Source organism: Panthera pardus, unplaced genomic scaffold (assembly GCF_024362965.1).
Source record: "Panthera pardus isolate Hobbes unplaced genomic scaffold, ASM2436296v1 HiC_scaffold_17, whole genome shotgun sequence".
NCBI lineage: Eukaryota > Metazoa > Chordata > Mammalia > Carnivora > Felidae > Panthera > Panthera pardus.
Window position 1 is genome coordinate 55,460,373 of NW_026526732.1, and position 18,889 is coordinate 55,479,261.

The 18,889-nt window shown below is 43.0% G+C and overlaps 1 protein-coding gene across 2 annotated transcripts in view; it reads left to right on the top strand.

Moving 5' to 3' along the window:
- Positions 1-18,889, top strand: part of RTN4IP1 (reticulon 4 interacting protein 1) — a 150,352-nt gene extending 131,463 nt beyond the window's left edge. For both annotated transcript variants that reach the window (XM_053904611.1, XM_019443003.2), the window contains exons 6-9: positions 2,446-2,582; positions 6,266-6,449; positions 10,339-10,431; positions 18,762-18,889. In XM_053904611.1, coding sequence (XP_053760586.1) covers positions 2,446-2,582; positions 6,266-6,449; positions 10,339-10,431; positions 18,762-18,869 — 522 coding nt within the window. In that variant the 3' untranslated portion in view covers positions 18,870-18,889. The remainder of the gene's footprint in view (positions 1-2,445; positions 2,583-6,265; positions 6,450-10,338; positions 10,432-18,761) is intronic.

Below are 18,889 nucleotides of genomic sequence, written 5' to 3' on the forward strand. Positions count from 1 at the left end.
ATAACTAAGATCTTCAGAAGAGCAATAACCAGTTATGTGCCTCTTAAGATTTTGCTAGCCTCTATCCATAGTCTTGTAAGGAGATTGAAAGAGAACACAGACACAAAGCAGCATGTGGAATTGCCCCGTGAGTGTGCAATAAGAAGTTCCAGACTGTGGGAAACTCTACAGGTCAGATGGCCTGGATTCTTCCACAAATAAATTATAAGAAAGTGAAGGGCTAAAAGAGGAGCCCATAGTTTAAAAAGAGACTTAAAAGACCTCCTGTTTTTAAAATGCATAAGACTGAACTGAAGTGTCTAGGGAATGCATATTTGGGTGACAAAACTATTTTTAAAAAATTTTTTTAACATTTTTTTAAATTTATTTTTGAGACAGGGAGAGACAGAGCATGAACAGGGGAGGGTCAGAGAGAGGGCGACACAGAATCTGAAACAGGCTCCAGGCTCTGAGCTGTCAGCACAGAGCCTGACGCGGGCTCGAACTCACGGACCGCGAGATCATGACCTGAGCTGAAGTTGGCTGCCTAACCGACTGAGCCACCCAGGCGCCCCTAAAACTATTTTTTATAATGGAAGGAGATGATTACTTTAAATACCATGATAATGGTGGCTTCTTAGAAGGGAGGCCGGGCACCTGAAAGAGGTTGTAGAATGCTTGCCACATCCTCCCTCTTTATCTGAGTGGGGTCTACCTTCTAGGCATTTTCTACACATGTGTTTTATTTGACATAATCCTTTTTTAAAGCTAAAACTGTTTTTAAAAGTCTTTAATAGTGTTCAAAGATACTAGATAGTTCTAAGTGGGAGAGGAAAAACTAGGAATTTGAGAAAAAAAAATCATTGAACTGTTTCAACATGAGACATATTCTTCTTGAGGATTTAATACACATATTAAATGCTTAGAACATAATTTCATTTTTCCTTAACATTTTTTTAAGATGGATACTGGATATTCATCTTGGATTATGTTTTGCACCTACTTTAGTTTGGGGCTTTCTGCTGACAGCAACATATCCTCATGCTCAAGTATTTCTGTTTATAGCCCATGAACATCGTAAAATTGTATATGAGGTCACTCCTAAATGTTTTAATTCCCCTCAGATTTCCAGGGCATATAAACCCTTGGTCAATATTGCTTTGGAAAAGTGAGAAGTTAGATAAGATTATGGATGGCCTTAAAATTCTTTGTTTAGTTTTTGTATTTAACAGGTATTTATTAGTACCTGTGTATGTCACAGAGTAGGGATTCAGTGGTGAACTCAATAAACACAGATCTCTTATCTTCTAATGAACCTTTGCAACTCATAAGGAAAGCTCAGGAAGTTGATACTTGGGACAGGATTGAGAAAACAGCTGATCTGTTATGACCTATGATCATCAGCACAAAAATTACTCCATGAACTTCAAACAACTATTCTTAGGCTGCTAATGACCCCCCTTTTAATTCTGTGAAATTGTCATTGTAGAAAAGAACAGCAATTTCAGAGCAGGATGCTTTCTGTATACTTAAATAACATTAAAATTCAGTTCTTTTTACTTAAGTCTGCTTGCTCCTTATTTTAAAATATAAGGCATCTTCATTTAAATCCTGAGAACCATTTTTACTCCAAAAGAGAGGACATGACCCATGTTTTGAAGATAAAATGGCCATATATTTTTTTTAACTTTTATTTATTTTTGAGAGACAGAGGGAGACAGAGCATGAACAGGGGGAGGGGCAGAGAGAGAAGGAGACACAGAATCTGAAGCAGGCTCCAGGCTCTGAGCTGTCAGCACAGAGCCAGATACGGGGCTAGAACTCACTTAACTGTGAGATCGTGACCTGAACCAAAGTCGAATGCTTAACTGACTGAGCCACCCAGGTGCCCCTAAATGACCATATTTTCTTCCACCTCTATTCAAGAGTACTTTTCATTAATTATCTAGTACCTGATAGCTGGTTGCTGTTTCGGTACCGCTGTCTGACTCAAGACTATACCAGCACTTACTAGAGACGCAGATGAAGAGATGTTGCATTTTTATGTTCTGGACATATTTAAAATTGTCATTTTCTAAGGACATGTGATTTTTGTTGTTTTCGCCAGCTGCCTTTGTCATCATTGAAGGGCTAAACCTGAGGCTGTCAACTCATATCTTTTGGTACTGGTGAGGTACTGAGTTCTTCTCTAAGTGGATTGATTATGATTTAATGACAACAAGATGACTGGTTGTCCTGTCCAGGAAAAGGAGATCTATTTCTTGAAATTTTCTTGGTGGATAAAAGTTTAATCATTTTTACTAAGTCTCTGACAAGTGGCTTCCTGTAGTTCTTGTGAAGATGAAACACTTAGAGTTCTCTAGGGATTAGTCTGAAAAATGCACATATGTGTGCCAACTATTTTTTCAAAAACTGCAGTCATTTTTTCTACCCGCCACCTTTTTTTTTTTTTTTTTTTTTGGACAGGTAATGAAAGCATGGGCTGCTCATGTGACAGCAGTTTGCTCTCAGGATGCCAGTGAACTTGTAAGGAAGCTCGGCGCAGATGACGTAATTGATTACAGATCTGGAAATATGGAAGAGCAGTTGAAATCTTTAAAACCGTATGTATTATTAGAACAATGTTGACACTGGGAAGTAGGAACGAAGACAATTGATCATGCAGGGCTGAATGGTTTGGCGACTTCGCAGTCACGTTGGAATCTCAGAAAAGAATCGATAACAATTCTTGCTCCATAAGAAGTCATTTGGGTGGCTTCTGTTCTAATTCCAGATGTGATACATATGAGGAAAATATTTTGCTTGCATGGCCTTTTGCTAATTTTTTTAAGTTACCTTTTATTGTTGGTTTGTAAGAGGTCTAAAGACAAAATTGGAAGGGTATTCCATTTGGTGGCATCTATCACCACAGGAAAAACGTAGAGAGGTATGGGGAAAATACATGTTTAATGCTAATCATGCTTGCAGTGTTTTGGCTTAGTAAAGGCTTCAGAGAAGCAAAGGCAGTAGAAATGTTGGTAGAGTACTGTGGATGTTCTCAGTGCATCTAAATGCCAGGCTGTGGCTTGGTTTAATGTAGCAAACAGGAGCAGATTCAGTGATCCGTTCACACACTGTTGTTCTTGCCTGTGGCTTGGGCAGACGTAGAGAGGGTGCTGATGACTCTGGTCTTCATCTGGCCAAGACAGAACTGCAGCTGAGAACACAGCTAAGGAGCATTTAGAAAGATGTTTTATTGCTTCTTTTTCAAAGGGTTTCCTTCCCTTTTTCTATTAGTTTTTGAAAGCCAGTTATTCTTGTCCACTTTGAGTCGAAGTGCACAGTTGATCCTCGAACAGCACGGGGGCTAGGGGCTACTACATGGCCCCCATGTAGTAGAAAACCTGCGTCTAACTTTTGACTTCCCCAAAACTTAATTATTAAATAGCCTACTGTTGACCAGAAGCCTTACCAGTGACATAGTCAACTACACATTTTGTATATTATGTGTATATATATATATATATATTCATATATTTATTTATATATTTATATATATTTATATATGTTTATATAATATACTGTATTCTTAGAATAAAGTAAGATAAAAGAAAATGTTACTAAGAAAATTATAAGAGAAAATAATTTATGATATGTACTGTATTTATTGAAAAAAAATCTGGGTTCAGCTGGACCTGTGCACCTATTCAAGGGTCAACTGTATTTTCATGGGTTTAAAAAAAAAGGGGGGCGCCCTATTGGACACTAGCCTTTCTCAGCTAGCAGTGCCCACTCCCAGCATTCGTGTGGCAGCATGGCCCTGAGGAGCCAGCTAACTCCCTATGCCTTCAACCCTACAGTACCTGCTGTGCCGGGCAGTGTTAAAGCATGTGATAGAGATACAGTGGAGAACAAGACAGGCCCCCACCACTTCCAGGGGGCTCCCGCTCTAGTCGGAGGGTGGGTTTCAATGGCACGTGCTCCTGAGAACACTGATGTAGGGAAAGGAGGGGAAAAACTGAGGGGAAGGAGGCCCTTTTAGGGAGGAGGTTGGGGGGAGTTAAGAAAACCTCTGAGGCATTGGAGCAGAGGCTTTTCAGAGCAAGCCAGGAAAATGGGATTTTTTTTTTTTTTTTTTTTTTTTTTTTTTTTTTTTTTTTTTTTTTGGTCCCCTGCTATGTCCCTCTACCTGGAACAGAGTAGTAACATATGGTAGGTGCTCACTAAAAATTTGTGTAATGAATTTTTGAGGGAATCTAGGAGAAGAGCACTTGTTCAGGTAGAGATAACAGCAAATATAAAGGCCCCGTGTCAGGAACACACTTGGCATATTTGAGGAATCACACCGTTCCTTGCAGAGATCTTATCAGCTACTTCCTGCCAGTGTGTCAGGACCTAGGTCTCCCTGGGCCTCCAACAGCTGGCTTCTAGACAGTGGAGTTTCAATTGATCTCATGTCTTCTACTGCTCTAGTAATAGCACCATGAGACTGAGTCCAAGGACAGTCCATTCCCCCTATCTACCTTACGTTTTATATACATTGGAATTTGTCACCAGAGAACGGAGAACCTGACAGATGGAAAGCTGGAGCATGCCCAGCCTGGCCCCCAAAAGTACACCACGGTTTGTCCCTCTGCGTTTTTTCACAGTGGTCTTGCTCCTTTTTGGTAAGGGGATCTCTCTAGCTTGCAGATGCCAGACTGTTACTTTGACTTATTTATTTTTTGACAGCTTCAGTTTCAGTTGATCTTTGTGACCTTTGCCTGGAGTTTGGCCTTCGAATCCACCAAGAATGAAATTATTTCTCCTTTCAAATAGCAACTTTTTAGATCAAATCTTAGAATTTTGCAGTTGGACTTGAAATCCTTCAGTCCAACTCTGTCATGTTATAGTTGAGAAACTAGGGGGCAGAGGACTTTGGAGTTTTTGCATGCTCAAGGTTATGCCACTTGAGCAATAATGGGAGAGCTGAGTCCACAGCCTGTCTCTGGACTCCTTTTTCAGGCAGTGCCTATTCTATAATACCAGGCTGCCTTTAAATTTTATTTAAAATAAGTATCATTATGTTTGTCTATTCAAAATTTGGGAATGAAGTAGAAACTTAAACTCGTAAAAATAATTTTCTGTTCTTTTCTAATGAGAAGAGTAGTTATCTAGGAAGGTCATTCTCCTATCCTTCGGTTTTTATTTGTCCTTCTTTAATTTGGTTCCATTTGAAAGGCAGGCTCAAGATCCACAAATTTTGCCAAAGCTGGTTTTAGAAGCTTTGATGTTTTATTTCATCCAGATGAATTTAAAAGGGAAAAGGGATTTAAAACAATTCATTTATTAACTTGCTTAACTTCTAAGCATGCATTTTCTAAATAGATATCTGTTTATACAGTATTTAAAAGCGTTATTGGGTTTTATCCCCTGTAAGTGGAATGCAGTGATTATAGCAGGTTTAGATCAGCTTTAAGAAGTTGAATATCTATCAGTTCCTAGAGATGCCATAGGACTGGGTTTGGGGGGCATGCTAGAGCACAGTTGAAGACTGAGAGCAGATTGTTGATTTCTCCATACATTGTCCTGATGCTGTGCATGAAGCCAAAACATAACAGTAAATTCCAGAAGATGAAGAGATGGTACACAAGCAGTTTTGATATGGAGGGAATAAAAGCAAATCATTCTATGGGTGAAAACCTTTGCATGCTTTTCTTTCAAGTATTCAAATGCACTAATAAATACTTTGACTTATATTGGATAGATTGCTTTGCAGTTTCCCATAAAGCTTAGGTCAGGGTTTCTCAACCTTGGCAACCTTAGTTTCTGAACTACTGACATTTGGGACTGGATAATTTGTTGTTGTGAGCAGCTATTCTCTGCATTCTGTGTATATACATCATTCTGGGCCTCTAGGTGCCAGTAGCCCTTCCCACCACTTCCCCTAATTGTGACAACTAAAAATGTCTCTAGACATTGCCTAGTATGTCCTCTGAGGACCAAAATTGCCTTTGGTTGAGAACCACTTATTTAAATCATTCTTAAAGTATTAGAAAAATGATATGATTTTACGACAAAGAATTAGCCACATTTGACTTATATCGGTGGGGGGGGGGGGGGGCGGGAGTCAGCAGATTAGTGGGTGTGCCCTTTTCTCCTTTGTCAAAGCAGCCCCGCCTCTGCTGGATGGCATGCTGCAGTGAGGTTTGTGCGCTGTCGCTGAAATAGACCCTATAGCTGATTGGCAGTGGGAATGAAGGGGAATGGAGCTGTAGGTAAAGACTAACAAGGATGTTTTGATTTTATTTTATTTTTTTCTGTCCAGGTTTGATTTCATTCTTGATAATGTTGGTGGATCCACTGAAACGTGGGCTCTAAATTTTCTCAAGAAATGGTCAGGAGCCACATATGTGACTTTGGTGACTCCTTTTCTCCTGAACATGGACCGATTGGGCATAGCAGACGGCATGTTGCAGACAGGAGTCACCATGGGTTCTAAGACGTTAAAGGTAGGGAGGACAGTCTTGGTTGATGTGAGCAAGCAGGCACCTCATGCTTCTGGGAATTGGCTTCCACCTAGCCTTTTTTTTTTTTTTTTTTTTTTTTTTTTTTCCGTCTTGGAGGCAGCATGGCACAGCAGCTGATCAGATTCACATTCTGGACTCCACTCAATAGCTGTGTAACCTGCAAGTTACTTATGTCACTAAGCCCCAATGTCTTTACCTGTAAGATTAAACTAATAGGGTAAGGTATCTACCTTACCACGTGTTGTAAGGAGTGAGATAATCCATGTAAAGAACTTGGCAAAATGCCTAGTATATACAACACTCTTATTAAATGTTAACCTTTGTTATTAGCTATTATTACCTTCCGTGATTCCATCTGATATACCCTCTGCTTCCTTCTTGCCTATACGTGTTGGCCTTCTGTCTGTTTCACCAGTCTTAGTCCATGCAGGCTCTTGTATATGAGGGGGGAAGCTTCATTAAGACTGTGTAGAGCTGGTTGTGTCCAGGGTAGTAGCACTGGGTTATGCCGGTGATTTCTAGACTGGAGCTTTCAGACCTGTAGAGGTCTGTGGGCATTTTTTTGAATTTCAAAAACCTGAAGGAAGTTGTGTTCTTACTTTAGTGAGACCACAAAGGCAAATAGAACCATGATGCTTTTTCTGGAATTATATCAGCTTGTCCTAACACTGCACATCCCATGTGAATCAGGTAACTCTAGCTATTGATTACATTCTGGTCATTTCTGAGACTTGATTAGTCAGCCTGGCTCTGTCACTGAGGCCACTGTTATCAGAGCCATAAGAAGCTTTCTCACCCAATGGAACAAATCCAGTGTGTGGTGGGCCTTGAGGTTTAGTGCCCAGCAACCCTAGCTGCAGGACTGATGGCCGAGCTTGAGAGGGTGCTCCCTACTTAACATGATAGCATGTTGTCCTCACAGTGGGGACAGGCCTATATAGTGTCATGGTACCCGTTCTTGGTAATTCTAGATCAATGGCTTAAGGCTTAAAATCTGAATTAATATTGACATGGTGTAAGTGATAGGAGAAAAAAAGATAAATTCTATTTTTATTAATCAGACAAAATACTTCAGACTCAGGAAAAAGGCAGTAGAAGGCTGTGAGTCGTCATGCCAGGCTAACAAACACTGACCCATATTTAAGGATGAATGGCTCAAGGACCATCTTTAGCTTCTTCTTTATTCTTGAAATTAATTTGGGACATTTTAAGAGTGAACTTCAGGACTTTGGCCTCTTGAATTCTGTGTAGTAACTAAATAGGTAGAGGTATTAACTAAGGGCTGTGACCATGGAGTAGGAGGCCTGTGTGTGTGTAGTGTGAACAAATGAGGCTCTGGACTCAGGCTCCTTCATTTTCACCTGATTCAGGCGGTGGCCGGAAACGGCGTCCGTGCGCTGCTTTGGTACATGGAGAAAAGAATCTTAGCTGTCGTCATCTCTTCTTTCTCCTTTCACAAAACCCAGGCTTTCCAAGTGGTTTCAAGATAGAAGTTAAACTTTTCTGTAAGATTTCACAGTTTGTACTTGAGTGAGACCTCTTACAAGCTAGCCTTCTGAGTGGTCCTCTGAGAGTAACACAAGCACTTTCTCTTTCCTCCTACTTGAAAGAGGATAGTGGCGATCTCCTGTGAAAACCTTTTAAGTAGTTTCTGATGTCGTCCTGAGAATGTGCACGGTTAAAGCCTCATTGTAATGCTCCAGACTCCTGCCTGCTTTGGTTTACTTTCTCCTATAATGGCCTGGAAAAAATACACAGACCCCTTAGAGCACAGTATAAAAATTCTGCTGTTGCAGACCAAAAAGTTTCACTTTACAGGCCAACGTGCTAGAAAGAATTATAGACATGAATTTTTGACCGCTGTAGTTCTTCTTTAAAACCCTCAACAGTTACCAGAATGTTTTAATTGTCTGAGGCCAGGCCTTAGGGAGAAGTACAGGAATGGGTCTTTTGTGATTGTAGTTAACTGGGCCTTCTGTAAATTTGGGATGGTCTCAGTGCCTTCAAATGGTACTTTTTTTTTCCTTCTCTTTAACTACATTTGCCTAGACCAGTGCCTCCCAACTTCTTTCATGCTGTGACACCTGTAGAAAATTACTAGTGTTTGAATAGATATTGCGTTTGTTCTGGGCCAAGAGCAAACTACCTGGAGACGTGTGCCAGCCTGGGCTCTGCCTTGCAACCTTGAGGGCTGAGGTGACTCAATCTCGTCATGCCTATTTTAGGGTAAGATTGGCTTTGTTTGCATCCTGTGGTCCTGGGATAATTATTATTGATGACTCATTGAACTCTCAGAATTGTTCCAGGTTAGGTAATAAATTACAGGGTCATTCATCCAAACCAGTAAGCCATTCTGGGTACAACCATTGCAAAGCTCTGCCCAGACAGCAGCTTGCTTTTATCTGTCTTTCTATAATCTTTTTTTAAATTTTATTTTTTAAAATTTACATCCAAGTTAGTTAGCATACAGTGCAACAATGATTTCAGGAGTAGATTCCTTTGTGCCCCTTACCCATTTAGCCCGTCCCCCCTCCCACAAGCCCTCCAGTAACCCTCAGTTTGTTCTCCATATTTATGAGTCTCTTCTGTTTTGTCCCCCTCCGTATTTTTATATTATTTTTGTTTCTCTTCCCTTATGTTCATCTGTTTTGTTGTCTTTCTATAATCTTAAACTCTGATTTGTTATTGCCACAATCTTTCCTCAATAAAGTTTGCTTTCAGCACTAGATAAGTATTTATTGAATAATAAATATAAATATTTATGCATATGATACCTTCTGCGTATCAGGCACTTTACATTCATTCTCATTTAATCCTTCCAACAACCATGTGAGCAAGGTATCGCCATTCTTTAGTCCAGGAAACTGGCTGACCTGTGTTTAGCTTGACCTAAATAACACAACTGTTAAGTGCCTGAGCTAAAGGAGCAGGGGAGTCCCATTGCACTTGACAATCTCATGCCATGGTAGTAGCTTCTGGCATGCTGAGGAAATGTGAGACAGAGGCCGTTGCGGGGAGGGAGATAGCATGGTGCTGGCTAATCCTGTAAGTACCTCTGGATGGCTCTCATCTAATGAAGTTGAATTGGGCAGGTCATTGAGGTATGTATCATAGAGAACCTCAGTTCACTTGTTATTTTGCTAATGGCCTACCTTACCTTTGACATAAAGAATAACAATTAAAAGTGGGGGTTTGGCACTAAAGTGATCACAAACCCTCTGGGTAGAAGAATTTTCCTTATTTTTATCTGGGGATGTATTGTCCCATAATCGATTAGGTGGCTTGGGACTTGTTATAACTGTAGGGGGAGACCCAACCGTGATGTATAATGAACTTTATGCTTTGTTTTGCCCTTACAGCTGTCCTGTTCCTCTCAGAGCCAGAAAACTATCTGTGATTGGATTTCTTGTCTAAGATTATATTTTGGTGCCTTATTGCCCCTTAAGCATTCTTGAATTAGGTTTAAAAGCTCTTCTCTGTTGCCTCTGGGCTTTATTTAAACCCTAGTAGGGAAAGCGTAGAGGTCTTAGGCCCTAATTTCTCCTAAGGAAAAAATTGAGTGTGTAAGATTATTTAGACTATCATTTTAAGGACAGCTTTCCTGTGCTTACTTGCTTGTCATTCACAATTTAGCAAAAAAGCCTATGTTCACGTGGATACAGTTTGTTCATTCATTAATTTATTAAACATTAATGGAGCATCCATTCTCCATCAGTCACTGTGCTGTGGTGTTGGGCACACAGCTCACTGATTCAAAATGAATAGGAAATCAGTCTGTCTTAGTCATCCAGAAAATACTCTTCCCTAAATTTGCATTTAATCAGATTGTATCCTTTCCTATATTTGACGTGTTTGCTTTTCTCCTTTTCAGCATTTTTGGCAAGGAGTCCATTATCGCTGGGCTTTTTTCATGGCCAGCGGTCTATATCTAGATGACATCGCAAAACTGGTGGATGAGGGAAAGGTACGTATTGCTAGAGCATCCCCTGGCATCTCCGTGACCTGCCCGCCAAGCCTGGTCACTGGGAATGCTCCAGGGGTAGGCATGGTCTGTGCACATTCTGCTTTTACGTGGCCACGTGTAAGTGCCATATTTTTGGTTCTGTCTCCATGGGAATTACAGATCTAGACTGCTACATTTAAAAAACAGCAACACAATCTGGTTCAGCCCCCTTAGTTTACAGGTGAAGAGGCAGGCCCAGAGAGGATATGTGATTTTCTCAGAGACACTTAGTTAGATGGTTAGGAGAGCTGGAATCTACAGCGAGGCTAATAGTATTTTGGTAATGGTCCTGAAAAGATGGCACCACACAGGTCATCTGTGCACACACTTGGGAGTTGACAGTAGCACTGCTCTGGAGCTTCTATAGTCCAAGGGTGAGGCTGCTCTGGAGGTAAGCAGATTCCCAGATGTGCCAGGTGAACAAATACTGTGGAATCTCCACCCTAAGAGAACTGGACCAGAAGTCAGGTCCCAGGTCTCCTGTTCCCCAGCTAGTGTCACATGCTCAAAGGGCAAATAGCGGTATGTCTGAGGGTCAGTGGGCAGGACATCTGTGAGGACTGGTGGGGATTTTGGTGGGGACCACCGGTTGATGGTTCTGACTGCTTGCGTCTGTCCTGCATGGACTCTGGTGAAAGACTCCTGCTTCTAGTCAGATCATCCCTGTTTGGGTGTCCGAGGCCTTTTAGGACAGCTGTGGGTTCAAAGGTTCCTCATCTACCACTGTTTATTTTGAGTTTTCACATGATCTTAACAGCTCTGACATTCTCTCTCTGGAAGAATAACCTGGAAGGAAAATTCATATTCTGGTGCTGATGTTTATGATTTTATTGAGAGACTATATGAAATTATAGGGTAGAGACCTTTATATACCCTAGACGGTTGCGTGAGGTCATAGGTAAAATGATTTTCATTTTACAGATGAGAAAACTGGCTCAGAGAGATAAAGGCACATGTTTAAGTTTGCAGAAGTGGGACCAGAAGGCACACTTCCTGACTCCCAGTCCTGTGCTTTTCCTTCTCCGTCATTCAGCTGCATCCTTAGTGCTTGAGGCTGATCTGGGACCTTAGCTTAAGTTGTCTCGTTCTTGTCACTTTAAAATGGGCAGGGAAAAATGATGGAGCAGGACCAGCTTTACACTGTATGATCCATGCTGGGCCATTTGGAAAGAGCCCCTCAAGATGGGCTTTCTTGTGCTGGTACCTGCACACCACTTTGATTTTGGAAAAGAATGATTTTAGGACCTACTGGTTACTTTTTGTGCATTTAGTTTTTTTATTCTGTTATAGCCATGGAACTATATGATAGAAAATGCCCTGCTACTGTTTCCCAGATTCTGTGGTTTCAAGATTACTTGCCTTTTCTCGGACTTCTAAGTCTTTGTGTGTCCTGGGTGGATGGTCTCAGCCTTATGACTGTATGTAAGTGCCTCTTGGTAGGGTTCTTCCCATATCCCGCAAGGATGCTTATTGCTAGGAAGAAGGAAATGAACAGTCATTAAATAATGTGGCCCATAGTTTTACACAGTCTTTCATGTGATTGGAGCCCCATTATTAGAGGGGTCCCCGTCCTCCAAAAGTGTACTGTACAGTTGTGCTTGTCCCAGTATCTGCACCAGGCTGTCCACGTGCTTACCATTGCTTTTTTGTATTCAAAATATTGTGGCTCCCCCTTTTTCTCTCTACCTGGAAATTCCTATTTATGCAACAGAGAAGAGAGGTGATTTGTGTATATGTAACTATTCAATTTGGCAGATAACTGGTAGAATGGCTAAAAGAGGACAAGGTAGAAATAAAGATGCCCTTGATGTGTCCTCAAACGAGGGTGAGTGAGGAAATATTCTTTTGGCTTTTGATTCTTCTCTCTCCTGACCAGCGTTATTTGGGCTCAGGAGTCATTTCTGACAGTGAAGGACTCTGGGACTGTGGAAGTTGGTTTGTGACGTTGGGTGCCGTGACGGGGTCAGCTGTGTTCTTGTGCATCCTGCATCACTCTGGGTGTGAGAGGGTGCCTGTCCATGCCGGGAAATTGGAGCAGGTAACAGAGCACACCTACTTCTGTATTGTGTGGTTAGTGGAGAGTATTAAATTGAATGAGGACATTGAAGTTCTTCCAAGCTTTGGCTGAGCGTTTGGTGAATCTCATTGGCAGGTATCTGATAGAGGGACTGTAATTATTTTTTGACAGTGTGAAGCCATGAACCAAAAGAACCTGTCTTTTTAAAATACTTTTAAGTGTTTGAATACATAATACATTTACAAGGTTCAAAATCCAAAAGGTAGGAAAAGTTACTTCATGAAATCTTCCTTTGACTGCTTTTCCTCAGTCACTGAGATTGTCCTTGTCAGATACAGCCATTGTTACCAGTTTCTTGGGTATTCCAAAGATGTACCGTGTATCGACAGGGTGATAGAAAAGAATGATTTGTAATTACCACACTGAGCGTAACAGACTGCTACTGAAATTGTGCTTTATGCCTTACAGTTATTTTGCATATTTTTCCTAAATACAATAAACATTTCTTGTTTTATATTATCCAGCGAGCTTTTTTGGGTTAGCATGCTCAAAGATTAGAAGTAGGAAAACCTAGCACGTGTCTAGTTTATTGTCTTCACCCCACCCCCTCATCCTGCCACTGTGTCTCATTGAAGAGAGAGGCCCCAAGAGATTATGTGACATGTTCAAGGGCCCAAGTCTCTTGACCTCCAGGACCATTCCTTCAACCACCCTTTGCTGTCAGTAATAGTTAAAAATCAATCAATCAATTTCTCATATAGTCTTCGTTGTTTTCTGCTTGTTCAAATAGTCATCTAAACACTTAGATAGGTGGAGTTTGAATTGTATCAACAAAGTCTTTCTGTATTTTTCAGTGTCTTTCAGGCCAGCAAGGAGGTTTTAAGGCAGATTTTTTAGACTGTAGTCAGCTATTGATAAGAATGACTGTGCTTTCAGGAAATATATATATATATGTATGTATGTATGTATGTATTTGCTTGTGTATGCATTTATTCATTTCCTATTTGCTGCTGTAACAAATTGCTATAAATGTAGTGGCTTGAAACCACACGAACTTACTATCTTGTTGTTCTAGAGGCCAGAAGTCTAAAATGGGTCAGCAGGGCAGTGTTTCTTTTGGAGGCAGGCTGCAGGGGAGAATCTGTTCCCTTGCCTTCTTCAGCTTCTAGAGGCCACCTGTATTTCTTGGCTCAGTCTTGCATCACTTTGACTTCCACTTCCGTCATCCTGTCTCCCTCTGACTAACTGTCCTGCCTCCCTTTTCTAATGGCCCTTGTGATTACATTTGGCTCATCCAGATAATCCTGCCCATCTCAAGATCCTGAACTTAATCATGTCCTTGAAGCCCCTTTTGTCCTGTAAGTGATGATATTCACAGGTTTAGGGGCTTAGAATGTGGACATCTTTGGAAACTACTATTCTACCTACAGTGCATAAAGTATCTCAAAAGATATGAAAAAAACTTGAAATATTGGTTGCCTTGGAGGAGGAGAACTAGATGGCTGGGGCTGAAGTGTGGAAGGGAGATTTTTCTTTGTACCCTTTGATCTTTTTAACTATGTTTATTTGCACACATGTAGTTATTAAAGTTCTTTGATGTCGTGTACTTAACATTCACAGATTTGTTTAAGATCCTAGGTGACCAGCCAAGCTTCTTGACTGAGCAGTGAAAGAGATATCTCAGTTTATTTCTTTATTTTAGTTAGCATTAGAATAGTTCCTATATAACTTATTAGAACTTAATTCAGAACATTTACTGAGGGCCCACTAGTTTCACCTAGTAGGGTATGGAAATATGTGTTGGCCATGTTGAGTTACCTTCTGAACAATGATGTCCACTGGAACTTTCTGCAGTAATTGAAATGTTCTCTGCCTGCACTGTCCAATATGGTAGCCAGTAGCCACATGTGGCAATTGAACACTTGAAATGTGGCTAATCCTTCTGAGGGACTGGATTTTTCATTTTATTTACCTTTGATTACTTTACATAGCCACATGCAGCTAGATGTTACCATGTTGGACGGTGCAGCTTTAGAGAAAAATGTAATAAGTTCTGAGGCAAGCAATTTCCCAGACCTTTCTTGAGATCTGTGGCCTTAGTTTAGCAAGGGATTACATTTTAAAACTTTAAGCTTCTTGTTTGCAACTGGATTTTTTTCCCTCCATGGAGAGGATGTCATGATTAGGGATGGAATCCCGAGGACCGCTAGGAGAGAGTTCTCTTGCTGGAGAGGACAGGTACCTCATGGATCCCATCACCCTGCTGTTATTGCAGTCTTTCTAATGCAGCTGATTGTTTCTGTGGAGAAACGTAGGCCAAGTTTCTCCTCTTCTGGCTGGAAGGAGTGCCTTTTCCAGGGGGACCTAGGGACAAGTCCTGGATGCTTTCCAACATGGGAGCATTCACTCCTTTGGAGTGCACCCTCCATTAACCCTCCCCCACCCCCTTCTTACCACCTTTCTTCCTGCTTTGAGTTTTCTGGGACCCAGTTCCCAGAAATAGCCAGTCCAAGCAAAGCCCACTTCTTCCTTTTGTCTTCTTCATGTCTCCTTAGTTCAAGTCCCCTTCTACCTGGGAATATGGAATTTATCTAGAGGTCGCAGGGGCATACCTGTCTAAGAGTAGTGCTGGAACTGTGGCCCTGCTGCCCCTGCCTCCGGTCCCTGGTGCCGCACAGGTGTGTGGACTTGGATTTAGGCCAGGAGCCCTTAGGTCTCCCTTGTGTCTGTCATCTGTTCGTCTCTCTTCACACACCTCGCCCTCTGAGATCTGCAGTTTCTGTGCCCAGTGGAGGCTGAGGTCGAGGGCTCAGGAAGAGGTGGCTGGACTGTGGCTCACGCCCCCCTCCCCAGACTGCACCTGTGCCATGCAGGATGCAGGACCCTCACTTTGGCTCCTGTGCTAAAAGCTCTGACCTGCATTAGCACTTAACCACTTGCACTCCGCTTTCCTAATCTATCCAACAGGCTCGCTCAGATATTTAGGTCCCTTTTAAGCTCTACCGTTGTGTATTTTAAGCTCTACTGTTGTGAAAATGGGGATTGAGGGGATACCTCTCTGCCTACTGTTCTGCCTGCAGAGATGGTGTCCTCCCTCCACCAGCTCTCCTGCAAAGGGTTTCTCTTTCCTCTTCCCCTCAAGGGGCGGAGAGTTTCTGCCTCGGAGACAAGGAGGCTTGCCCGGCAGCTGCAAGCAACAATATTCCGAGGCCACGCCAGGCAGTTGAGGTTCCCATCGTCCCTGTGTTCTCACAGAAGGGATGTCAGGCAGCAGGTGCCAAGTCCTGGGGTCTGGCTTTTACAGCCTTTGTGTAAGAAAGGTAAGGCACAACCAGGAGGGCCTGACTTTGGGTCCAAGACCGAATGAACGCTGCTGCCATGAGCGTCTCCCAGTCATCTGCCAGCCCCGTGCATCTGCGTAGCGGGAAGTGTGGTGTGAACCCACCCGCTTTATAACAGGGCTCCCTGTGCCGGCTGGACTATAGCAGTGTCATCACATAAATGTCCCCACCTCACTGGGAGTAACCTTTCTTTCCCCTCTCTGGATTTTGACTCTGATCTCTTTGTCCGTAACAAACAAGCATTCTAGGTCTGATGTGAGGCTATATGTAGACACTGCTCCATTATCCAGTTAATCTCCATTTGCTGTCACCTATTCAGCCAACAGTGGCATCTGCCTGCCTGTTGATCGAAAGCCTTTTTTTTCATTGTCACTTACGGGAACAGCTGAATGACTCATTATGGCCCAGTCAGCCCTCTGGGGTTATTCGGCACAATAGGCCTGACCAGCCAGATTAAAGTGTGCGGTCACTGCAGGCCGGCTGTGTCATCAGTTCGGGGTCTGTGTCTCCGGTCAGAGTTCTAAAGTGAGCATAGCTAGCCGAGCCTGGGCAGTTCGCTCTAGAGTTGAGCAGGTGGCTTCACGGTTCTCCCTGACCGACTGTAACACCGTGGCTGTGTTGCGTTTGTTGCCGGTGTTCAAAGCTCAGTGAAAAGCTGATGTTATTGCCTCCTTTCTTTCCTTGGTTTACCCTCAGGAGCCTGTTTTGTCTAGCTGCTCTGGGTTAGTGCCTAACATTTAGAGGGTAGACACTTGGTCAATCTTTGTGTGATTCTGAATGAATGTGTCTGACACAAGTCAGGGACCCTAAGATTAAGGCAAAAGGCTGCGGGGATTCCCACTCCATTGGGCACTAAACTCACCTGGAAAGCTTACTGAAAATGCATGGTCTCCACCCCACCCCACCCCCTAGAGATTCTGGCTTAGTTGTTCTAACTGGAGACCAAGGACTCTGAATTTTAAAGAATTTTTTTTAACGTTTATTTATTTTTGAGAGAGAGAGAGACAGAATGTGAGAGGGAGACACAAAATCAGGAGGAGGCTCCAGGCTCTGAGCTGTCAGCACAGAGCCCGGTGCGGGGCTGAACTCACAAACCGTGAGATCGTGACCTGAGCCGAAGTCAGATGCTCAACCGACTAAGCCACCCAGGCGCCCCAAGGACACTGCAGTTTAAGCCTGCATTCAGGTGGTTCCTTTTTAGGTAATTAGCACTCAAAAAACAATGTCCCAGGGGCTTTAAAGAGAGTGATAGGTTCAGGAAGTTTCACGTGCGATATGCAGGAAACAACTTCAGTGCCTTCCATTTTTATTTACCAGAGGAGGCAGATAGGTTTCATTTGGGGAGCCAGCTGATGTCTGTTCCTAGTGACTGTGGAGTTGAAAAAGATTCCGAGGTCATGCTTAGCTTGCTGGGGAGGACTGTGGTTGTTAATCAGTAATGTCCCCAGGTGTGGATGGGAGTGTACATGTGTACACGTGAAGTTGGACAACTCATTTAACTCTAGGTCTTGATTTCCTCATCTGTAAATGGAAATAATACTGCTACCTACCTCATAATGTGGCCTTAGGGATTAAATGGGGTAAAATCCATAGAGCGCTTAAAAGAGGACAATACATGCTGTTACTTCTGTCATGAGCTTATCGTGATTTGTGGGTACAAAAGAATTTTAAACTCTTTGGAGAAGGGAACTTCTGGAGCCCGAGATACTCTCCTGGTGACAGGGCTGTAAAGTTCACATGAGAGGAAACTGCTTCAGATGCCTCTGAACCCCACGAGAACACATCTTTCTAGTAAAGTGTATGCACTGGCTTATGCCTTCTGACCCCTCCTCCCTGTCTATGGAGCTGTGGGAGGCAGTCCTCTGAAATACCCAGTGGACAATTATTGCTTTCTGCAGGAAGTTTGGAAAAGGAAGAGTTCGGTTGGATTTTTGCATCAGGAGAGAGGGTACTAAGTGGGACGTCCGTTCGGAAGGAGGTTGCTGGCAGTACTAACAATACAGTAAACAGAACCAGCAGCATTCCAGCACTTCCGAGCTGGCCGAGGTGGCTTTCCTGAACATTCTAACCAGCTGCTCTGCCATTTGGCAAACCCTCTCAGGACGGTTCCACCCCAGACAGTTCTCCTGAAACCCAAAGAACCCACGTAAGATTCTTGCTTCCCAGTTATCTTAGTGGTTTTCACCTAGGTGACATTTATTAAGCGCCTGTCCTGTGCCTTACATTGTGCTGAGTGTGGGGGCTGGTGTGCAAAAGAGGCGGCCTGTGCCACAGGTACTGTAAGCTTGGGCTGATAGGCCAAACATTTAACACATTATAAAAAAGAATCTGCCCTTATTCTGTACACTGCCTACAAGGGGGCCACAGAGATACATACAGCAAAACCTTGGGATGCCCCGTTGGGTGTTTACCCTACCCAACAGAGTGGCTGAGACAAATACGCAGCTGTGACGGGCAGTCTGTGTGGAGGGCCATCCAAGTCCCATAGCAGTTCCGAGAGAATGTACTGCAAACTGGGGGGTCGGGAAGGGTAGTGTGAGGCCTGGGCTGGGACGGTGGTAGAACTGACAGAGGGGCACAAATTCCCATTGTTCAGACGGTGATGAGTCGGCCATTTTGGTGAAGTGTGGAGTCTGTATGCGGGCCGAGGTTGGGATGGTGGTGGCCTTTGAATGCGTGGCTGGGAACTGTGGAAGGGCTCTGCATAGGAGAGTGACGCGACCCAGCACAGCTACCTTCCAGGGATGCAGTGAGGCAGGAGAAGAGACAAGAGTGGGGCCGCCGTCGTGGCGTGGTGGTCAGCTCCTCATCTAGGTGCGAGATAGAACCGGGAGACTGGCCTCAAGGGACATGGTGAGGACACCGTTGACCCATCTGCCTTGAAAACCTACATCTTTCCTCCCCTCCAATCAACTTCTTCTTGTGTCTTACAGATTCAGCCAGTTATTGAAAAAACCTTCCCTTTCTCTAAAGTTCCAGAAGCCTTCCTGAAGGTAGAAAGAGGACATGCGAGAGGAAAGACTGTAATTAATGTCATTTAAATAAACTCTCGGTTTGGTGA